The sequence below is a fragment of the Etheostoma spectabile genome, chromosome 5 (genome assembly GCF_008692095.1).
Source record: "Etheostoma spectabile isolate EspeVRDwgs_2016 chromosome 5, UIUC_Espe_1.0, whole genome shotgun sequence".
Lineage (NCBI taxonomy): Eukaryota > Metazoa > Chordata > Actinopteri > Perciformes > Percidae > Etheostoma > Etheostoma spectabile.
Window position 1 is genome coordinate 29,947,044 of NC_045737.1, and position 17,558 is coordinate 29,964,601.

Sequence of the window (17,558 nt, forward strand, 5' to 3'; positions counted from 1 at the left end):
CAAATTGATACACATCAGGACTGAACAATTTGGAGAAAACAAATGCGATTGCGATTTTTCTGACAGATATTGCAATTACGATTGCGTTTTTTTTTACTTAAAGGGTCATATTATGCCTCATGATATAATTTTTTTTCTGTGGCTGAAATGTCCACCGACTTCCAGCCATGTAGTATAGTTGAGGTCCTCCTTTGGTTTTTAAGAACTACTTATTAAGCTGGTACAAGTTGCAATTTAAGATGATGAACTACTTTAATTCTGATCATTGATATTTCAATTTAAATATTAGATATTTTGCTCATCAATCAGATACAAATATTGCTTGTTACAGTCTGAAAAAGGTGAGATCCCTGGCAATCTTCTGTAGATATGTCCAGAGAGCCAGCATTTGTTTTTATTTTTTTATTCTTAACTTATTTGTATGATATGATCGTATATACTTGTTATCTAATTATCCCTGCACGTCTTGATATTTAAATCTTTTCTTTTCTTATTTTCATTTGATTGTATTTTTGTTTGATTTTGCACCTTGTAAGGAGGTGAGATCTTGAAATGAGATGCCGATCTCAATCGGATTTACTGATAAAATAAAGTATATATACATTGCATTCAGAGGGACATCTGATTATGTGGCTGGTGGTCAGAAACTTTCCCCATCCACACGATAAACAATTCCTCTGTAGGGTTGAGGAAGGCAGAGTAAGGTGGAAGGTAACATGAGCTGTAACCCACTCTGTGGCTGGAAGAGATGCTGAAATACCACATCTTCCCCTAAAATGTCTCCTTTCCTCACCTGGCGCTAGTGTTTCCTATAGAGGTCATCAATGAATGAAAACAGGTGCTCAGTGTGGTATGTCCCAATCAGGAGTTATCAAAAACTATTTCTATGTAGATGTTAGTGTTGTTCCAGAGCAGTGCTGTGAATCTATCTATCTATCTATCTATCTATCTATCTATCTATCTATCTGTCTGTCTAGCAGAATGTTTACTGTGGTTTTCTATCTGTTTGGTTTTGCAAATTAATATATGTTTTTTACCATAGTATGTAATCATGTGCAAACTGGACTATAAGTACACAGAGGTTTGGTGATGGTTGATGAATTTTAAAAGACGTGCTCATTGAATGCATTTTGTCTCAAAGCAATAAAAAGTGGTCCACAGTTTGCTCAGCTGTGCTGAATGAGTGACATTTGGAACACATGAGACTTATTATTTACTTACTCATTGATACAGTGATGCATGTTACCAATTAAAGTAGAAAACTGTGACATGTAATAGTGGGTGCCTGCAGAAACAGTGACACTGACATCCAGAAGTTGGAGCGGTTCCTCAGCTGTCTGTGTGCTTTTACTGACATCTGGTGGTCATGTCTCACACTTGGACACTGTCATTTCGTCTGCTCTAATGTGTTTGATACGTGTTATTTATGGTGATTGTATAGAAAGAAGCTTTCTATGGGAAAAGTAAAGACAGAGAATGAATGCGCAATCCCATCAATGCAAATTCAGGGGATGTTTGGAGTCAGATTGATGATGATCGAGATAATGATGGGATCTCAGGTGGTGTATCCCAAAAGTATCTATCAGAAAGAAACCAGTACGCTGTAAAGACTGGATCATGTGTATAGCAATTGGTTAATTTATCAATTTGTGTCAAAGTCTTGCAGAGTGCTTACAGTGGGAAAAAAGCGCCAGTATATACTCCTATTATCTATAGTTACCTTACCTAAACCAATCTGGTGTTCTAGTGAGGATTTGTGGCAGCAGGACGGTGGTGTGTGTGTGTGTGGTGTGTGTGTGTGTGTGTGTGTGTGTCAGCAGGTGTCAGAATAACGAATCATCCATTATGTTATTTTATCATTCTAATAACTGTCTGCCAATTATTCACAACATCTTGCTGAGAAAGGTGTGTGTCATTGCAGCAAAATTATGTACAGTTTATTTTACTTCAATCTGAACATTTCATCAACAAAAGTGACTTCTTTAAAAAAAAAAAAACTGGTGCAAACCATGCTCAACCAAGTCTCAAGCTTTAAAGGGTTATTTTACTTCAACTTGGAAAATCAGCCGATATACCTCTCTAAAGGCCTCTCCTGTCCCTGTGGTCCGCCGTCAACACCCCCATTCCTCCCAGCTGTCCGGATCCCCATTCACTTCCATTCATTTTGAGGACCAAGTCTAAATTTAATTCGACTGAATTATAAACAAACAATACAACAATATCATTCTGTGTCTTTTCCGGAGGCAAATGCACTTGATTTCATCAGCTAATATTGCCATTTTCAAATTAAGAGTACACACTGTAAACAAATAAACGCATGAATTATTTTAGCAATAAATACGGAACAAAATAAATGAATAAAGGAATAAATAAATGCTGAAATACAGAAGTTAGCAAGACCCAAACAAGCAATTCCACTTGCATCAGGATGAATGAGCCTCTACAACCTGTAGAACACACTAGGCTACTAGTGTAATTACTGTACCGTATGTACTTTGTAGTCCAGTATTCTCCAACCCCAAACTGCGTATATTCAGCAGTTTTGAGAACCCTTAGGTTTAACCATCTATAAATCGCTTGTGGGCATAACTTACAATTGCTTCCAGACCTGCCATACCACCCTGAACACGTCCAGTCCCGTCTGAGCTGAGCCGGGTCAGTACTTGCTTGGGTGGGAGACCACCTGGTAATACCTGGTGTTGTAAGCTTTTCATTCTCATCAGCAGAGGGCAATGCTCCTTCTGTAAAGGAGACAAGCAAACCGAATGGAGGATGCACATTTACAAGTTTCAACAAAACAGAAGCAGTAAATAAATACAGGAGTACCAACTACATGAGAAAAAGTATTAATGAAAATACAGTAGCTATAAATAAATGAACAAATAGCTTACAGAACAGAATAAATAAAGGATTATATAAATGCTGAAATACAGAAGGTCAATAGAAAAGATTCAACCTAGGCTAGTTGAATCACTATGCAAAAGATAAATGTAGTTGAACTACCAGCAAGCTACTGCAAAAGGATACACTAGTGTAATGACATGTACTCTCCAACCCCAAACTGTATATTCTACAGTTCTGAGACCCCTTGGGTTTAACCATCTACAAATATCTTGGGTGCAATGTGTATAATGGCTTACAGCCATACCACCTTGAACGCACCCGATCTCGTCCGATCTCGGAAGCTAAGCAGGGTCGGGCCGGGTTCAGTACCTGGATGGAAAACCTCCTGGGACACCCGGTGCTGTAAGTTTTTTATTCTCATCTTTCATCAGCAGGGGGCGCTGCTTTTTCTGGAGTTCTAAAAAGTCAGTTTCACAGGAACTCCTTCAGTGATGTATACTTTATTAATCCTGCAAGGGGAAATTACAATGTTTTCCCTCTGTGGTTATTACATACATTACACACACATGCTCAGTACCTATACATGCACTAAATGGAGAGAGGTCAGAGGGGAGGCGCCCCTGGGGGTTTTGGTGCTTTGCTCAAGAGCACATTGACAGTGCCCAGGAGGTGACCTGGCATCTCTCCAGCTAGTAGATGTCCTATAACACTTTTTTATGAAAATTTGTTATGGACCCAAGTTAGCACGAATGATAGTGTATAACCACAACCAGCCGTAGATCTTTTCACATACTGACTTTATTTAAAAAAAAAACAGTTTTATTTAGTATTCCAAAGTTAATCTATTGTAAACAAACTGCACTTCCCATCTGAAATAAATCATAATACAGCAATGTACACCCCAATCGTTAGTGGTCCATCCAATCTGACCTGTTTCTAAGTAGAAAACACATGTAACACAAAAAACTCCAATGAAGTCTGTCAGAAAATCCTCGTTTCCACTGTTGACCACACCCTGTTTTCACATTGGTCCTTGTCAGGAGTTTTCTTTTTCCTCGTTGGTTAAAGTCGGGTCCTGGGCTTGCGGATGAGGAGGTGGTTCGGCCCCTCGTTAGAGGCTTTGATGATTTTCCAGGCGTCGTGGTGCATGAGGCCCTCCAGAGAACAGCCGTTGATGGACAGAACTTCATCGCCAACGTGGACACAGCCGGACAGCTCCGCCGCTCCTCCTGTCGTACGCAGTTCAAGATAAAGATCCTTTAGCCATGTTTCCATCCTAACATTTTAATGCAAATTAAGTAATATAGAATGAAAAAAGGCCTTTAGAAACAGTCAAATGTGATTCAATTTCATGACTATCGACACAAAGTTTGCATGTTCGATCTCATCCGATTTCCTCCTAATTGGTAAACGGCTTATATGTTAAAGTTGATGCAAACCAAATATATCATGATTTGCAATAAGGTTATAGATAATTTTATGGTTGTAACCTGCCATAAAACGAAGAAGAAGAAGATTAATCCTTGTGTTGTCTTCCTGTCAACCATGAAAAAAAACAGTTATGGTCACTTTTTTCAACATTATTATCACTTTTCCAAGATTTTGGTCCCTTTTTCAATGTTGTGGGGCTTTTTTATGTTTTTGCCAAAGTTTTAAAAATATTTCTATTGTTGACAATTTCAGCGCTTATCTTGACGGCGCATTTTTTGTGCAAAAAAAAACAACCAAAAACTGAAAACAGGTCAAATTTGACCCAAGGACAACATAAGTGTTAAGGTAAGGTCCGTTTTCTTTGCAGACATGGCGGATGTCAACAAAGACAGAAGTGGACAAACGGGGAGACGACAGACTTTTAAAATTGAATTTAGGAGCAAAGTATAACGGCTAATTTAGATAGTTGTTGTCTGGCATTTATGTGCATCTGCATCATCACAGCGATGTGATAGGGTCATTGTTGTCTGATTAGAGCCTGATATGTCATCGGCTGGCACATAAGCACTATTACAACTTGTGCAGTATTCATTTGTAGGTGATGACGTCATCCATTTTGGCTAGCAAATGTTAGCTTGAATGTTGTGCGATTCTGTGCGAAAACAAATGGAAACACTTTGAAATGTCTGAAATCAATTCCAAATACCAATCTGATTGGTATCTGAATTTTTGATTGCTTAAAAGCCGTAGGATGGAAACACACATTCACCGGTTTCATTGGTATGAATGATTTTAGCAATGTTTTTAAATATACAGTACATCCATTATTAACATTTTGGCGAGTGTTATGCTTTAAGTGGTGATTAATCCCCTGGACTAGATTGCTAATAGACTGTGAATAGGCATACACCATTACAATGTCCCTTCATTAGATTTTAGATGAATATTCAGCTTTAACACTATACTTTATGAGAGACTTATAAATAAATGTCACCTTTAAAGATGCGTTTGACAATAAGAGGCCTGTCTCCGTGGCTTGAGGACTTCCCCCCTTCCAGACTGAACCCCAGGCCAGCAGAGGACTTGTGGAGCTCCACCGTTACAGCCCCGTCTGGACCCACATCCAGCACTGAGAAATAGCCAACACTTAAACTTAAAACAGTATCTTATTAAATATTTATAATAAGAGTGTACTCTTTTGAACCACACTACTGCCGCCATGAAGACGAGGAACCTTACCTGCTCCAGCTTCCATAGACTTCTGTCTGGCAGAACACATCCTCATTGGCTGGCCAAGTGAATCATGCATATCAGAGACACTCGGCCCACTGTCCTTGTCTCTCCAAATGACTACCAAGGCTTGTTTGGACAGCCTGGCTTGATGAAGGCAAGACACAGCCTCTCCATGGGTTTTACCCCCTAGACTTGTGCCATTTATGGATAAAATGTTGTCACCTCTCTGGATTGTGCCTTCGAGGCTAGCTGCTCCTTTGGTGAAGACCCGATGGACCTGAAAAGAAAAGGTATATGTTACAGTGCTACCATCTGCTGCAAGTAAGCAATATTGGCAAGAACTAGACTATTCAAACAAGCCCGTACTTTTTTTTTTTTCAACCTGGACTCTATTTTCCTGTTTTTGTGTCGTAGTGACTGATGGGAACAACGATCTTTGACATTGGTCCAGTGCAGACGGCAGCGGTGAAACAAGCTACAATGTAAGTTAACCCTCATGTTTTCCTACATCAATGTTCTTTTTAATTCCCCAAAATAACATTATTAATTCCCCACAATGCTCTTTGCCAAGTACAAATCTCTACTTTCATTAATTATGGGGCATCTTATTCAATTTTATAGCATTTGAAAAATAATTAAAGTGTTTTTGAAATAGTATAGAGTAATAGTTGACATATTCCAGTCTGGGATTATCCATCAACATCCATTATTATCCCTTTTTCTGACATTGTTGTCACTTTTTCAATGTTGTGGGTGCTTTTTTTTTGATGTTATTGCCAAAGTTTTTTGATATTTTTATTGTTGAGAATTTCAGCGCTTATTATGACGGCCCATTGTTTGTGCCAAATTGTTTTACTGAAAATGGGTCAAATTTGACCCAAGGACAACATGAGGGTTAATTTTAGTCTAGATAATTCCTAATTGCTACTTTTCTAACTCAAACATTAGGTATAATTTCTTATAAATGAGGTTTATTGACCATGAATTCCAAAAAAAACTGTAAAACTAGTTAATAAGTTAGTATTACGTAGTGTTGAACATTGAAAAAAGGGTCAAAAGTGATGAAAAAAGGACAAAAACATAAGAAAAAGTTAAAAACAATGATGAGCATCAACAGAAGACAACACGAGGGTTAATAGAGCAATTGTGCAAAAGTGCTCGTTTTGCAGGTACAGGTTCGGATTAATATTCTAAGTGTCATTATTGCCAAACATCTTATGCCAGACCGTACAAACAAAAGGACAAATATAGCTTGTGTGTGAATTATGAGTTAAAGATCCTACAGTGTGTCTATGATTTGAAATTCCCCCCGGTGATAGGATCAAATAAGACGATAGCAGCTTGCAATGCACATCAAGATTCAACGCTGAATGATGCCCAGCGCTGCATTTGAATTTGAAGTAAGCAAGCAAGTTCCTGAGCCTCTACATCCGGTACGTACAGTGATCGCCTTCTGCTCCAGGTCGACTCCACCAGCGATACTGAACCCCAGCCCTGAGCCTTCCTCTTTGCTCAGGAACACCAGCTGGGTGTTATCGTTAACCTGCAGAGAGAAGAAACCGAGTCAATGTGACAAAAAAAGAACCCAGACAGCAGGACTGACACAATGTAGCCCACAACAGGAAGCAGCAACCTTATAGTGCAAGCGTAGCTCAACCAATGGCGCACGAGCACCAGGTCTGTAAAGAAAATTAGTTTTGAAATTCTAATTAGGTAATTCATGGCAAGAGATAAAGTATATAACAAAAAGAGTCAGCTAATCATTCTCTGAAATTAAAGAAAATCACAACCCAGAATTCCATGTCTTTGTTATCTTCCATTTGTTTGGATCAAATTCTTCAGCTTTACAGTACATCACGATGATTATTTCCTGTAAATAATAATGCCTAAAATTAGAACAACAAATGGATTTACTAGCAATGTCTTTAGCACGGCCTGTAATTTGCTGCAGTTTGATTGACTTTTTCCCCATCCGCCAAGACCCGCCCTACTCTGCCTCTGATTGGCTAGCAGTCAGAGAAAAAACACACTGCATGAGCGGGCTCCACTGGTGGAATGTAACTAAGTACATTTACTCAAGTACTGCACCTAAGGACACATTTTAGGAACTTTACTTGAGTCTTTTCTTTTCACACTGATTAAAAAGACCATTTTAAAATGGATCTTACTATTTGAAAGGTTGCCGAGCCTTGTGCATTAGATAATAAACTACATGTAAAATAGTTTCCTGCAAACGTCTGTTGGTCAGCAGCATAGAGTTACCTCTGAGAGGGCCTGGGCCTCCTGCAGCAGGGCCGACACGTAGGATTTCACCGGCGGGAAGGTCAGCAGAGTCTGCAGCTTATGCCGAGCCTCAGGAGACGCAGCCAGCTCCTTTAAACTGTCCACAAAAGGAGTCAATGTGTTTCCTCCACTGATTACCATTTCAGAGAACTTTTTTTCATCAAACATGGTTTTAATAGAAAGGAACACAATGAAATTAAAAGATGCTTGTTATGCTATTGGTTGTCTTGTCTATTTTATACATGCAAGAAAATAATCTATCAGTCTTGAGTGTTATCAGACAAAATGGGAATGAAAAAATCAAGGGAGGACGCAAGCTTACTTGAAACCGAGGGGTAGCGATATACATTGTGCAACAGGCAACAATGGCTGCCGCACTGACCAGAGAGACCCGTAAATGTAAGTATTATCGGCTTAAATAATTGATTTAAAAATTACGACAGTCTTGTTTTGTGGTCTATGCAGTCCTGTGCATATATACTTGCAACCATGTTCTTAACCATGTTTGCTACTGGATGCCTAAAATTTCCTTTGGAATGAATAAAGTATCTATCTATCTATCTATCTATCTATCTATCTATCTATCTATCTATCTATCTATCTATCTATCTACTATCTATCATCTATCTATCTATCTATCTATCTATCTATCTATCACTTTTGCTTAATAATATTCTTAGTCTTGTAAAACCAAACATTTTTTAGCATGTCATGAATTATTTCTAGGATTTTGTTTTGGTTCCTCTAATCCAGGGGTGGGCAATTCATTTTTACCGGGGGCCGCATGAGCAACCCGAGCATTGCTGGAGGGCCACATCGACAATATTTCAATTAAATTTTGCTCAATATTATTTTTGATCAAACGTAAGATAAATATTAATAAAAATAATAATTTAATTTAACCTAACTTAACTTTATACAAAAGCAGATTGCTTTTGATGGTTTTATTTAAACTCTTAATCCTTAAATAATTATATTAGGCTATGTGAAATTAAAATAAGAAAACAAAAACAATCATTGAATCACTGCAGTTTATTTTTAACTTGTTCAAACTCCTCCCTTGCGTGCTCTTCACCAGACGGATTCCGTTATTTATCCTCGTGCTTCGTCGTGTAGCGGCGATTCAAATTATAATCTTTAAACACAGCAACCTGTGAACCACAAATTAAGCACACGGCTTTACCTCTAATGTTTCTGTAAAGAAATACTTGGCAGTCCATAGGCTCGTTCGAAAACACGGCATTCATCATCAACTTTTCTTTTTTTAGCGTAAGCGGACATCTCGGGGGGGGGGTAACCGAGCATCACTTGTCGCTGTGCACCTTCACTCACAGGTTACGCACGGACATACGTCCATAAATAACACTTTTCAAAATAAAAGCAGGACATTTGTATTGCACACTCGACATAGATATATATATATTTTTTTCATTTATTTTGTAACTTATGATTAGCCTCACGCGGGCCGGACAGGGACGCACAAAGGGCCGGATGTGGCCCGCGGGCCGTAAAATGCCCAGGTCTGCTCTAATCTCTCATATTCTGACTTCAGTCTGCTACAGTGTCTTGATACCACCACTGGGGGCACCAAAGTCAAACATGTTCAATTCCTAGACATAGTGGCGTCAATGTGCTTTGAACATAACAGTTTTTAACTGAGCCAGTTTTAATCAAACTCCCTACCTGATTGACCAGCCAGGCTCATGTCCATGGCTCTCTGCGGTTCCTTGAGGAGTCTTTTCCGTGGATCCAGGATCCCCTCGGCTCACCCTCTTCACACCAACTGTTACGTCCAGGGTTGCAGCAGGTGGACAGCTCTTAGTCACTGGGGTTCCTGTGAGTAGAGCGGGATAGCTGCCAGGCTCAGTTGTATCTACAGCTGTCCCATGGTCTCTGGTAAAGTCCTCTGTGCATAGGTTTTCCAGTTCTGGCATGCTGACAGCCCTGAGCTGCCGCATCCTGCAGTGGGCAAGTTTCCCGTGTTTCCTACGCAGCACCTGAGGGGTCTGTGGTGCTGTCCCATCTAGACCTTTTTGAACTTGAACATCCCTATTACCATCAGTCAGGGGAGCTGTGTCACAGCTTGAATGTGGAAGCTCAAGGTTTATCAGTGTAATGCTAGATGGAGATTTACCAAGAAGAGGTGAGCAGGGTGTGGTAGGGAGTAGATTCTCCACATAAGAACTGAAGCTCTTTTGCCGTGCCCGGGAGTCAATAGAATTAACCAACCCCATATAACCAGCAATCCTTTGGTTAAGTGAGGCTCTATATGCCAGAGCATAAGACTGAATGTCACTGTTTTTAGCCACTGGCTTATCAAAGTGAGCCAGGTTTTCAAAGGACTTTATCTTATGTCGTACAGAGAAGGGATTGTAGTCTGCAGACAAGGCAGTGTCCGTGGAGAAGCTTTGCCTTTCCATTGTCTTAATGTACATTCTGGATGCGCTGGACTGTAGGGTTTTACTTGTCTCCGCAATACTACTGGGTTTTGAGACGTTACTTGTAGTTGAATTAGTTTCATATTTAGGAGAACACAGTGAATTAAATACTGTGGTACTGGCCATGCCATTAGTTTTTTCTACAGTGGGGTTGGCAGGAGAAAGCATCGGTGCTAATCTTGCATAAGTGCCTCTTAGAGGGGATTTAGAGTCTTTTGAATTCACTGCTTCATTGTGTGCCATAACTGGCGGTGATGTAGCAGATAACGAAGCCAGTCGAACTTCTATAAATGTTCTCTGAGTAGCAGGGGGGTGGGATTGGCTCTGTGATTTGGCTGGGGCTTTGGAGCCCAAATGGATGTCCTTCTCTTTGGCCAGTTGTACAGTTTTTAATGTGCTACCTGAAGGGAACGGCTCAGATGTAACTTGCCATATGTCAACTTCTCTGTGCATGTCAAGACAGCTGTTGGTATCAGGCTGGTTATTGGTCTTCAAAAAGCTGGACACGGTTGCCGTTGGTGGTAATTTTGTTGACGGGTTCAAGGAAGCATTGATGTTTAAAGGAAGTGGACTTCCACTCCTGGCAATTTTTTGGAGATGCTCCTCCGGTGGTTTCTTCTTACTCTTAATACTTGGACCCTTTAATTTGGGAGAACTATTGTTTGGTCCGATATGAGTTTCAACCTGGAGTTTAACGTTACTATTCCACATAGCATGGTCTAAATTATCAAGAGTTGTAGCCCAGAGGTCTTCTTAAGCAAAGAGATAGCATGTGGGGTTAAATTTGTTCTACACTCCAAGACTTCATCTTTGTTTGTCATTGGTGCTGACACTCTTTTATCCAATCTGCTGATGTTTGAACCCAAGGTCTCTGATTCCATTGAAAAATGAGGTGTTGGTATATCCAAATGTTTCAATAAAGCTGAGGTCAGTGAGGCATCTGCATGCACATTTTCAGTAGTCCCTTGTGTGGCACTGCGGCTAACTGGAGGGGAGGGGCTGCTGTAAGTGCTTAGACTTCCAGGACTGGATTCCACACATGCTTGAACTTTGTCACAGGGTTCAGTGGCATTATTATTGGGGCACTTTATAGAAGACATAGGTTTTGCATTATTGAAAGATTGGCATAGTTGCTCTGTAGAGGAGAGCGCTAACACCTGAGAGAGCTGCGAGTACTGGGAAGTTGTAACTAAGTTTTCTTTGTTTGTCAGTGTGACATCAGCAGAGACACGCAACACACCAAAGCTCTGGTCCAGGTTTGCGTCCAAACTGCTAGCATGCTGAAAAGATGAAGACCCATTTGATGACTGGCTTAAATTTGAGAGTCCACCAGCATCAGGTTGCTTGGCATCAAATGAACAAAGCTCCACTACTTCCTCATCTGAGAAGGGCTCATGAAGACTACCACCACCGGCTACCGTGGTGACCATTACACTGCTGTCAGTGGTGGAGTTACTGTCATCATCACTTTCATCTTCTATGGGGTACATACACTTAGAACCAGCATCATCAGGACTTTTGGGACGTGATTCATTGAAAACAGCTGAGCTGCTTTCCTTTAGTTGGTTCGCAGGATGTGCTGTCTCCACAGGAGACATGGCACCTTTTTCACTTCCTGGATTCAAGATGGAACAGTCCAGGGGACCAGACTGTATTGGAACCTGAATGCCAGCTTTCTCAGACAGGGTTACTGTCTCTTGGCTTGAACAGGACGACACCAGCTCATTAGATAATGTTGTGAAGGGGGATTTGGTTTGTGTGTTATCACTGCTCACTTCTGATAAAATGTCATCTATGTTGGTGATGGGTATTTGGAAGTTGTGAACTGTTTGGCTTGTGTGGTTGGATTTCCCAGGACTTGCACTTGTAATTTGTCCAACATTAGAAGTCCCCTGAACAGATCTGGCTGGGTTCAGTCTAGTGGCTCCATCACTGCTCCCTGATGACATTATCAAACTGGACAGTCGCTCTACAGCTGGGACCAGAAATGAAAAAGTAAGCTTTTTAGTTAGAACTGAATGACAGAGAAGCGTTAATCATTTGACATAACATATGCATGTTTTTCCAACATGGTAAATGACTGAACTTATATAAGGCGCTTTTGTACCTTAACGAACAAAGCGCTTTACACTCGGCCTCTCGTTCACACACAGACACCCCTACGACAAAAAACACTCTAAAAACTAACAACGCTATTTTATCTTGCAGGATATTGAGGTTACATAAATGTTTTGGCATAGAACAAAATTATTCAAGAATGTCCAGGGAGATGGTTTTTCAGTAATGCTGTGTCAATGTGATCTTCATCTACAAGGTCCATAGCACTGAGCCATTCTCCACTGAATAATTCTTATGCTACATTTATATTGCTACGTTTTGGATTAAAACTCTACGTTTCCCCCTCTCATTCCTCCCACTCTGGCATTTCCAAGCCCCTAACCTGGAGACATTTGGAAACACTTCTGCGGGTTGTGTTTTAGTCTCAACGGGCGCAAACGGAGACTTTTGTCAACACCAACACGAACGCAGACGTTTCTCCTCTTGATTTGTTCTTATCGGACACAAATTCTCGTTCTCTGAGACTAAGCTACTAATTTTACAATGGCAACATGGCAACGCTGCCTCCTGTTCATGCCCGGTACACCAGAATGTTGAGTTATGAGATTTGGACGCGTTAGTTTAAACGGAGATTAGTTCTTCTACTCACTTTTGGCTCAAAACTCAGCTTAAAATCCAAAACGTAGTGGTGTAAATGTAGCCTTAGTTTACGCCCTACAATACCCAGAGCATTTAGAATCCCCAAATCTGGATGTCCTATACTATAGTTATGTAAACCTTAAGGTCAGTCACAACATTTAATTATTAATAATTTCATTTTAATGTATCGGTTTACCAGAGGCCATGAAAGCCTCACAAGCTCTGTGAGATATCTTGATGATGAAATAAAACATAAACCGAGGCAAACACTAAACCTCTTCAAAGACAGGGTTGATTACACATTTTCAACTTTTCAAAAGATTTTATATTTTTACACCAGAACAATAACATCTGCACATTTCAACTCAGAGCTAGAAACACTTCAGGTTGAATGGAAGCTTTGGCACTACAGATGTTTTCCCCTAGCAATGTAACTATAGTTAAGCTAAGACCAAACGTGACAAAGACGTTATTTATAATTGTTATGGTTATTATAAATGATAAATTATGCATAAGATTGTAACATTTGGGGATTCAAAAATAAAGAGAGGCTATTCATGCAGGCACATAGTAACAACAGACTCTACGTTGCATCAGAGATGTTAGATTGCGTCAGCCAAGACACAAAGTTGGTGTGTACAGTATATGTCTATGTTTGGGTCGACAGAAATTAATTTATTGATTAGTTCACAACATTTAGGTACTAGAGACATTGCTGTGGTTGCTCCAGGCTCTCACCGAGTCGTTCTTCTACTAATACAGTAGCCAACCATAAAATAAAGGATTTACAGGAGTCCTAAATCTTCAGTTTGTAAAAAATGTTAAAGGACTTCTTTTTTTCTTTTATGATATAAATCTGTAAATGGATCGCTGTTCCTTCAACAGCAATCCAACAAGTTGGTATTTGATGGGTAGATGTTGAAAATGCTAATAATAAATAATAACCCCCATTTGAAGATCATTTAATTAATTAAACACTCTTTTGGTGACCAAGAAACAGCGATCCACAGCAATGTCTATGCTACAATAAATTAAGATTTACACTACTCCACTATAAAATTCTTCATTCTCGAACTAAGACACAGACAGCGTACAGGGAGTTAAGCTACGGGATAGTAGGGCATTGGTAAGAAAAGGTTAAATATACTGTAAAAGGTAGTCACCATGGATAGAAAGCCAGATGCTTGCAGGTTGCTTTGGGGAAGTACATGAGGGAGGTTTGATCCTACATCTTTGGTCGGCAAAAAAAGGAAAGAGATTGCGCTCTATTTAACGGCAAACTGAGTAACATTCTGGTACTAATGGCTTGTGAACACTAATCTGACGAAGCTTAATGCACCTTTAATAAATACACCAACACATCACGTGTGGAATCTCAACGCTGGAGGTTGCAAGTGCAAAGTTGACACAAGCCATTGAGTCACATTAGTCATATCAATGGGAAATATCTGTGTATCTGTGTGTGTAGTGTGCAGTCACTACTGATTGGCTAATGAAGGGCATTGCTGGACGACATTACATAACATTGCGTCAAGACTTAAGCCAGATTCAACTATTTTTGATGGACCTCCTTGCAGTTATTTTCTCCCTCTGGCCCTGTTCTTACCTGGAATTAACATACATTTCCACATGTATCCACTTTGATCAGGTTTCATTTCCCTGTCGTTGTGTGTGTATAAATGTCACTTGTTACACTCATAAACATAAATCACAAACCGGCGGTGACTAATGAAAAAGCGTTGCCTACAGTCTTTGCCTGAGTGCCGATGGGCTGCCCTTTCTCTGTATTTTATAAACCTAAAAACAAATGTATTGTTTCAACATCCAACACAGAAGATTCACTCGCAGTGGTTTCTGTGACATGAGAAATAAATTTTTTTTTAAAATACTAACGTTTAAAAATACAAAAAAACACAAAAAAATACAGAGCTATGTATAGCTGGGACGAAGACAGCAAATGAGTGTGTAGTTTCGTAGTTGAGTAGGTTGTCCATATGTGGCCTAGAACACATATGTGTCCACTCTGCCATAAGAATGTGGACCAAACAACCTCCACATGTGGTCCGAGCGATCCAAACTTAATGTGGGTGTGTTCACACCTGTACTTAGAGCTGTTGACGTGTAGTCTGTATCGACGATTTAATTTCCGGGATTGTTCAGGTGCCGCTGGAAATTCCGCCGTATGTCCCTCATTGTACGTCCCCGTCCTCTGTCTCTGTGTTGGCGTTCTAACCTCTGGTGGATTTCTGAGGACTATGGTTACCTGGTCCTCAGATCTTTGCAGGGTGAATCCAGACAGCTAGCTAGACTATCTGTCCAATCTGAGGACTATGGTTACCTGGTCCTCAGATCTCTGCAGGGTAAATCCAGACAGCTAGCTAGACTATCTGTCCAATCTGAGGACTATGGTTACCTGGTCCTCAGATCTCTGCAGGGTAAATCCAGACAGCTAGCTAGACTATCTGTCCAATCGGAGTTTCTGTTGCATACTAAAACACAATACTGCACTAAGGGCAAACTGCACAATTGGTTTATTTACATATTTATCATACTATTTAAGCAGTTGCACATTTTTGTGTTCCTGACTTATATATATTCAAATATTTGTTCTTGTATTTTATTCCTATTATTATTTCATGCATATTTTATGTATGTATATTGTATCCTAGTATTTCATTTGTATTCTGTGCTGTGTGACTGATTTTGCTGCTGTAACACTCTAATTTCCCATTTTATTGAGATCAATAAATATCTATCTATCTATCTATCTATCTCTATCTAACTTTTAAACGTAAACGTTTAACCAAAACCAGTTCCTTCCTGAGACTATTTTGCAGCGGTTAGCGGCAAGACCTTCCTCCGCAGCACTGTTGAGGAAGGTCTGGCAGACTATGCCAGGTGTGAACAGGGCCTCTGTCTCTGCATCAGGAACCTGCTACTTAAAAAGATCTAATGTGGAGTCTTAAGGTTAATGAACAACGGGATCACACTGATGCTGAATGACCTATACCTCAAAAATAATAAGAAATCATTCATCATCATCAAGCCAAGGTCCTACCTGAAACTGGTCTCTTGATTTCCAAGGACAATGTAATGGGAAGGTTGTACATGAGCTCACAGATTTCCTCGTAAGAAGACGAGCGCACAGACTTTTCTCCAATTTTTACAATCTCATCTCCACGACACAGCTTGCCGGTAGATTCCTAGATGTTCAATTAAACAAAGAAGAGATCAAATTGAGCTTTTCCCTGAGCGACAGAATCTCAAGCCACAAATACCATAAAATGTCAAATGATTTCTTTCTTTATATAACTCAGAGAGGTTTTTCATCAAATCTGAAGTATCCATTCACTGTCGGAATTTTTGGGTCTTTGTAAGTTAGAGTGTGTTCTAGACCTACTCTGTTGTGATTTGACATTATAAATACATTTGATCTGAATTGATATTAGGTTGATTTAAGGATGAAACCGATCAGACATACCTTTTCTGCTGCACCTCCAGGCTTCAGCCCAGCAACGACAACTTTCAGAGGGGACGACATAATCTCCAGGTCGAGACCAAAGCACTCGTCCTCGCTTCTCTTCAGGGTCACAGTGTCGATGGTGCAAACACCCACAAGCTCACTTGCATCGCCCTTCTTACAGTGCTGATGGGGTACCAACCCACCCGCAGACTTGGGGTTTCTCCCACCCGGTGTGACATGGGAAGGGGACTGATATGGCCCAGAGCTTGGAGAAGGCTCATCCACTTTGGGCTTTTGCTGCTGGGGCAAGTTTGGTGCTTCAATGCTCATCATACTTTTGACCCGTGTCACTGCTTTATGCTCAAGCTTTGGGGAGCGCTTTGTCTCCAACTGGCAATCATCTTGATTAGTATAGTTGTCACTATTGATGGCCAAATTACTGGGCCCGGAGCCCATACTGCTTGCCCCTCCTGCGTTGCGAATAGGCATGAAGGGTGAATTTGACCCAGGTGCCTCAGACTTATTGGTTATACCTTCCCACACTGTGAGAAGCTACCATAGAGTGGTGTCGTCACATCGTCGCTTCCACACCTCTGCAAATCCCTGCCATCGTCACGGTTTCCATTTATATCCAACGACGATGCAGCACTCACAACTGCTGAACCACTTTTGGACATTTCGGATGCTTGGGCATCACTGAAGTTGACACAGTCAGATTTTGTTGGGGTGTTCCTAGCGTTGTCGGAGTTCTCGCCCTCGCTGAGCTCGTCCTCGAAGCACATGAGGCGGCGCTGACGGAGCAGTGGGCTTCGAACAGAGGTGGGGCTGGAGACAGCGATGGGCTGGCAGACTGCCTCTGCATGGGGAAGGAGAGGAACAGGGGTCTTGTCTTGCGGGTGACTCGCCCTTCTGTTACAGAGGTAAATGCTGAAAATAAGGCGCAGGTTACAAAAATGATCAGGGTAATAAATTGACAAATAAAATATACAAATATGACACGGTGCCACAAAGCGTTAAAGCTTCTTTTTTAAATTGTGGGCCCTAGTCCCAGATGGGGGTTTAAATTACATTAAGAGTAGACCCTAGTCGAGGACAGTTAACTCAGTCTTAGAATTGGATTTCTGAAACACATTAAATTTGGATCGGTGCCCATTTTGAGATTTACCATA

The 17,558-nt window shown here is 40.5% G+C and overlaps 1 protein-coding gene and 1 pseudogene across 1 annotated transcript in view; one reads left to right on the plus strand and one right to left on the minus strand.

The window, feature by feature from the left end:
- The first annotated feature begins 3,134 nt into the window (after window positions 1-3,134).
- LOC116690421 (uncharacterized) lies at window positions 3,135-3,253 on the plus strand (annotated as a pseudogene).
- Window positions 3,254-3,624: 371 nt separating this feature from the next.
- pdzd2 (PDZ domain containing 2) overlaps window positions 3,625-17,558 on the minus strand; it is a 61,929-nt gene continuing 47,995 nt past the window's right edge. The window contains 11 exon segments of the mRNA XM_032516005.1: window positions 3,625-4,073; window positions 5,270-5,404; window positions 5,515-5,785; window positions 6,950-7,051; window positions 7,771-7,888; window positions 9,475-10,963; window positions 10,966-12,204; window positions 15,985-16,129; window positions 16,408-16,928; window positions 16,931-17,287; window positions 17,290-17,316. Of these exon segments, the coding sequence (XP_032371896.1) occupies window positions 3,907-4,073; window positions 5,270-5,404; window positions 5,515-5,785; window positions 6,950-7,051; window positions 7,771-7,888; window positions 9,475-10,963; window positions 10,966-12,204; window positions 15,985-16,129; window positions 16,408-16,928; window positions 16,931-17,287; window positions 17,290-17,316 (4,571 nt within the window). The 3' untranslated portion in view covers window positions 3,625-3,906.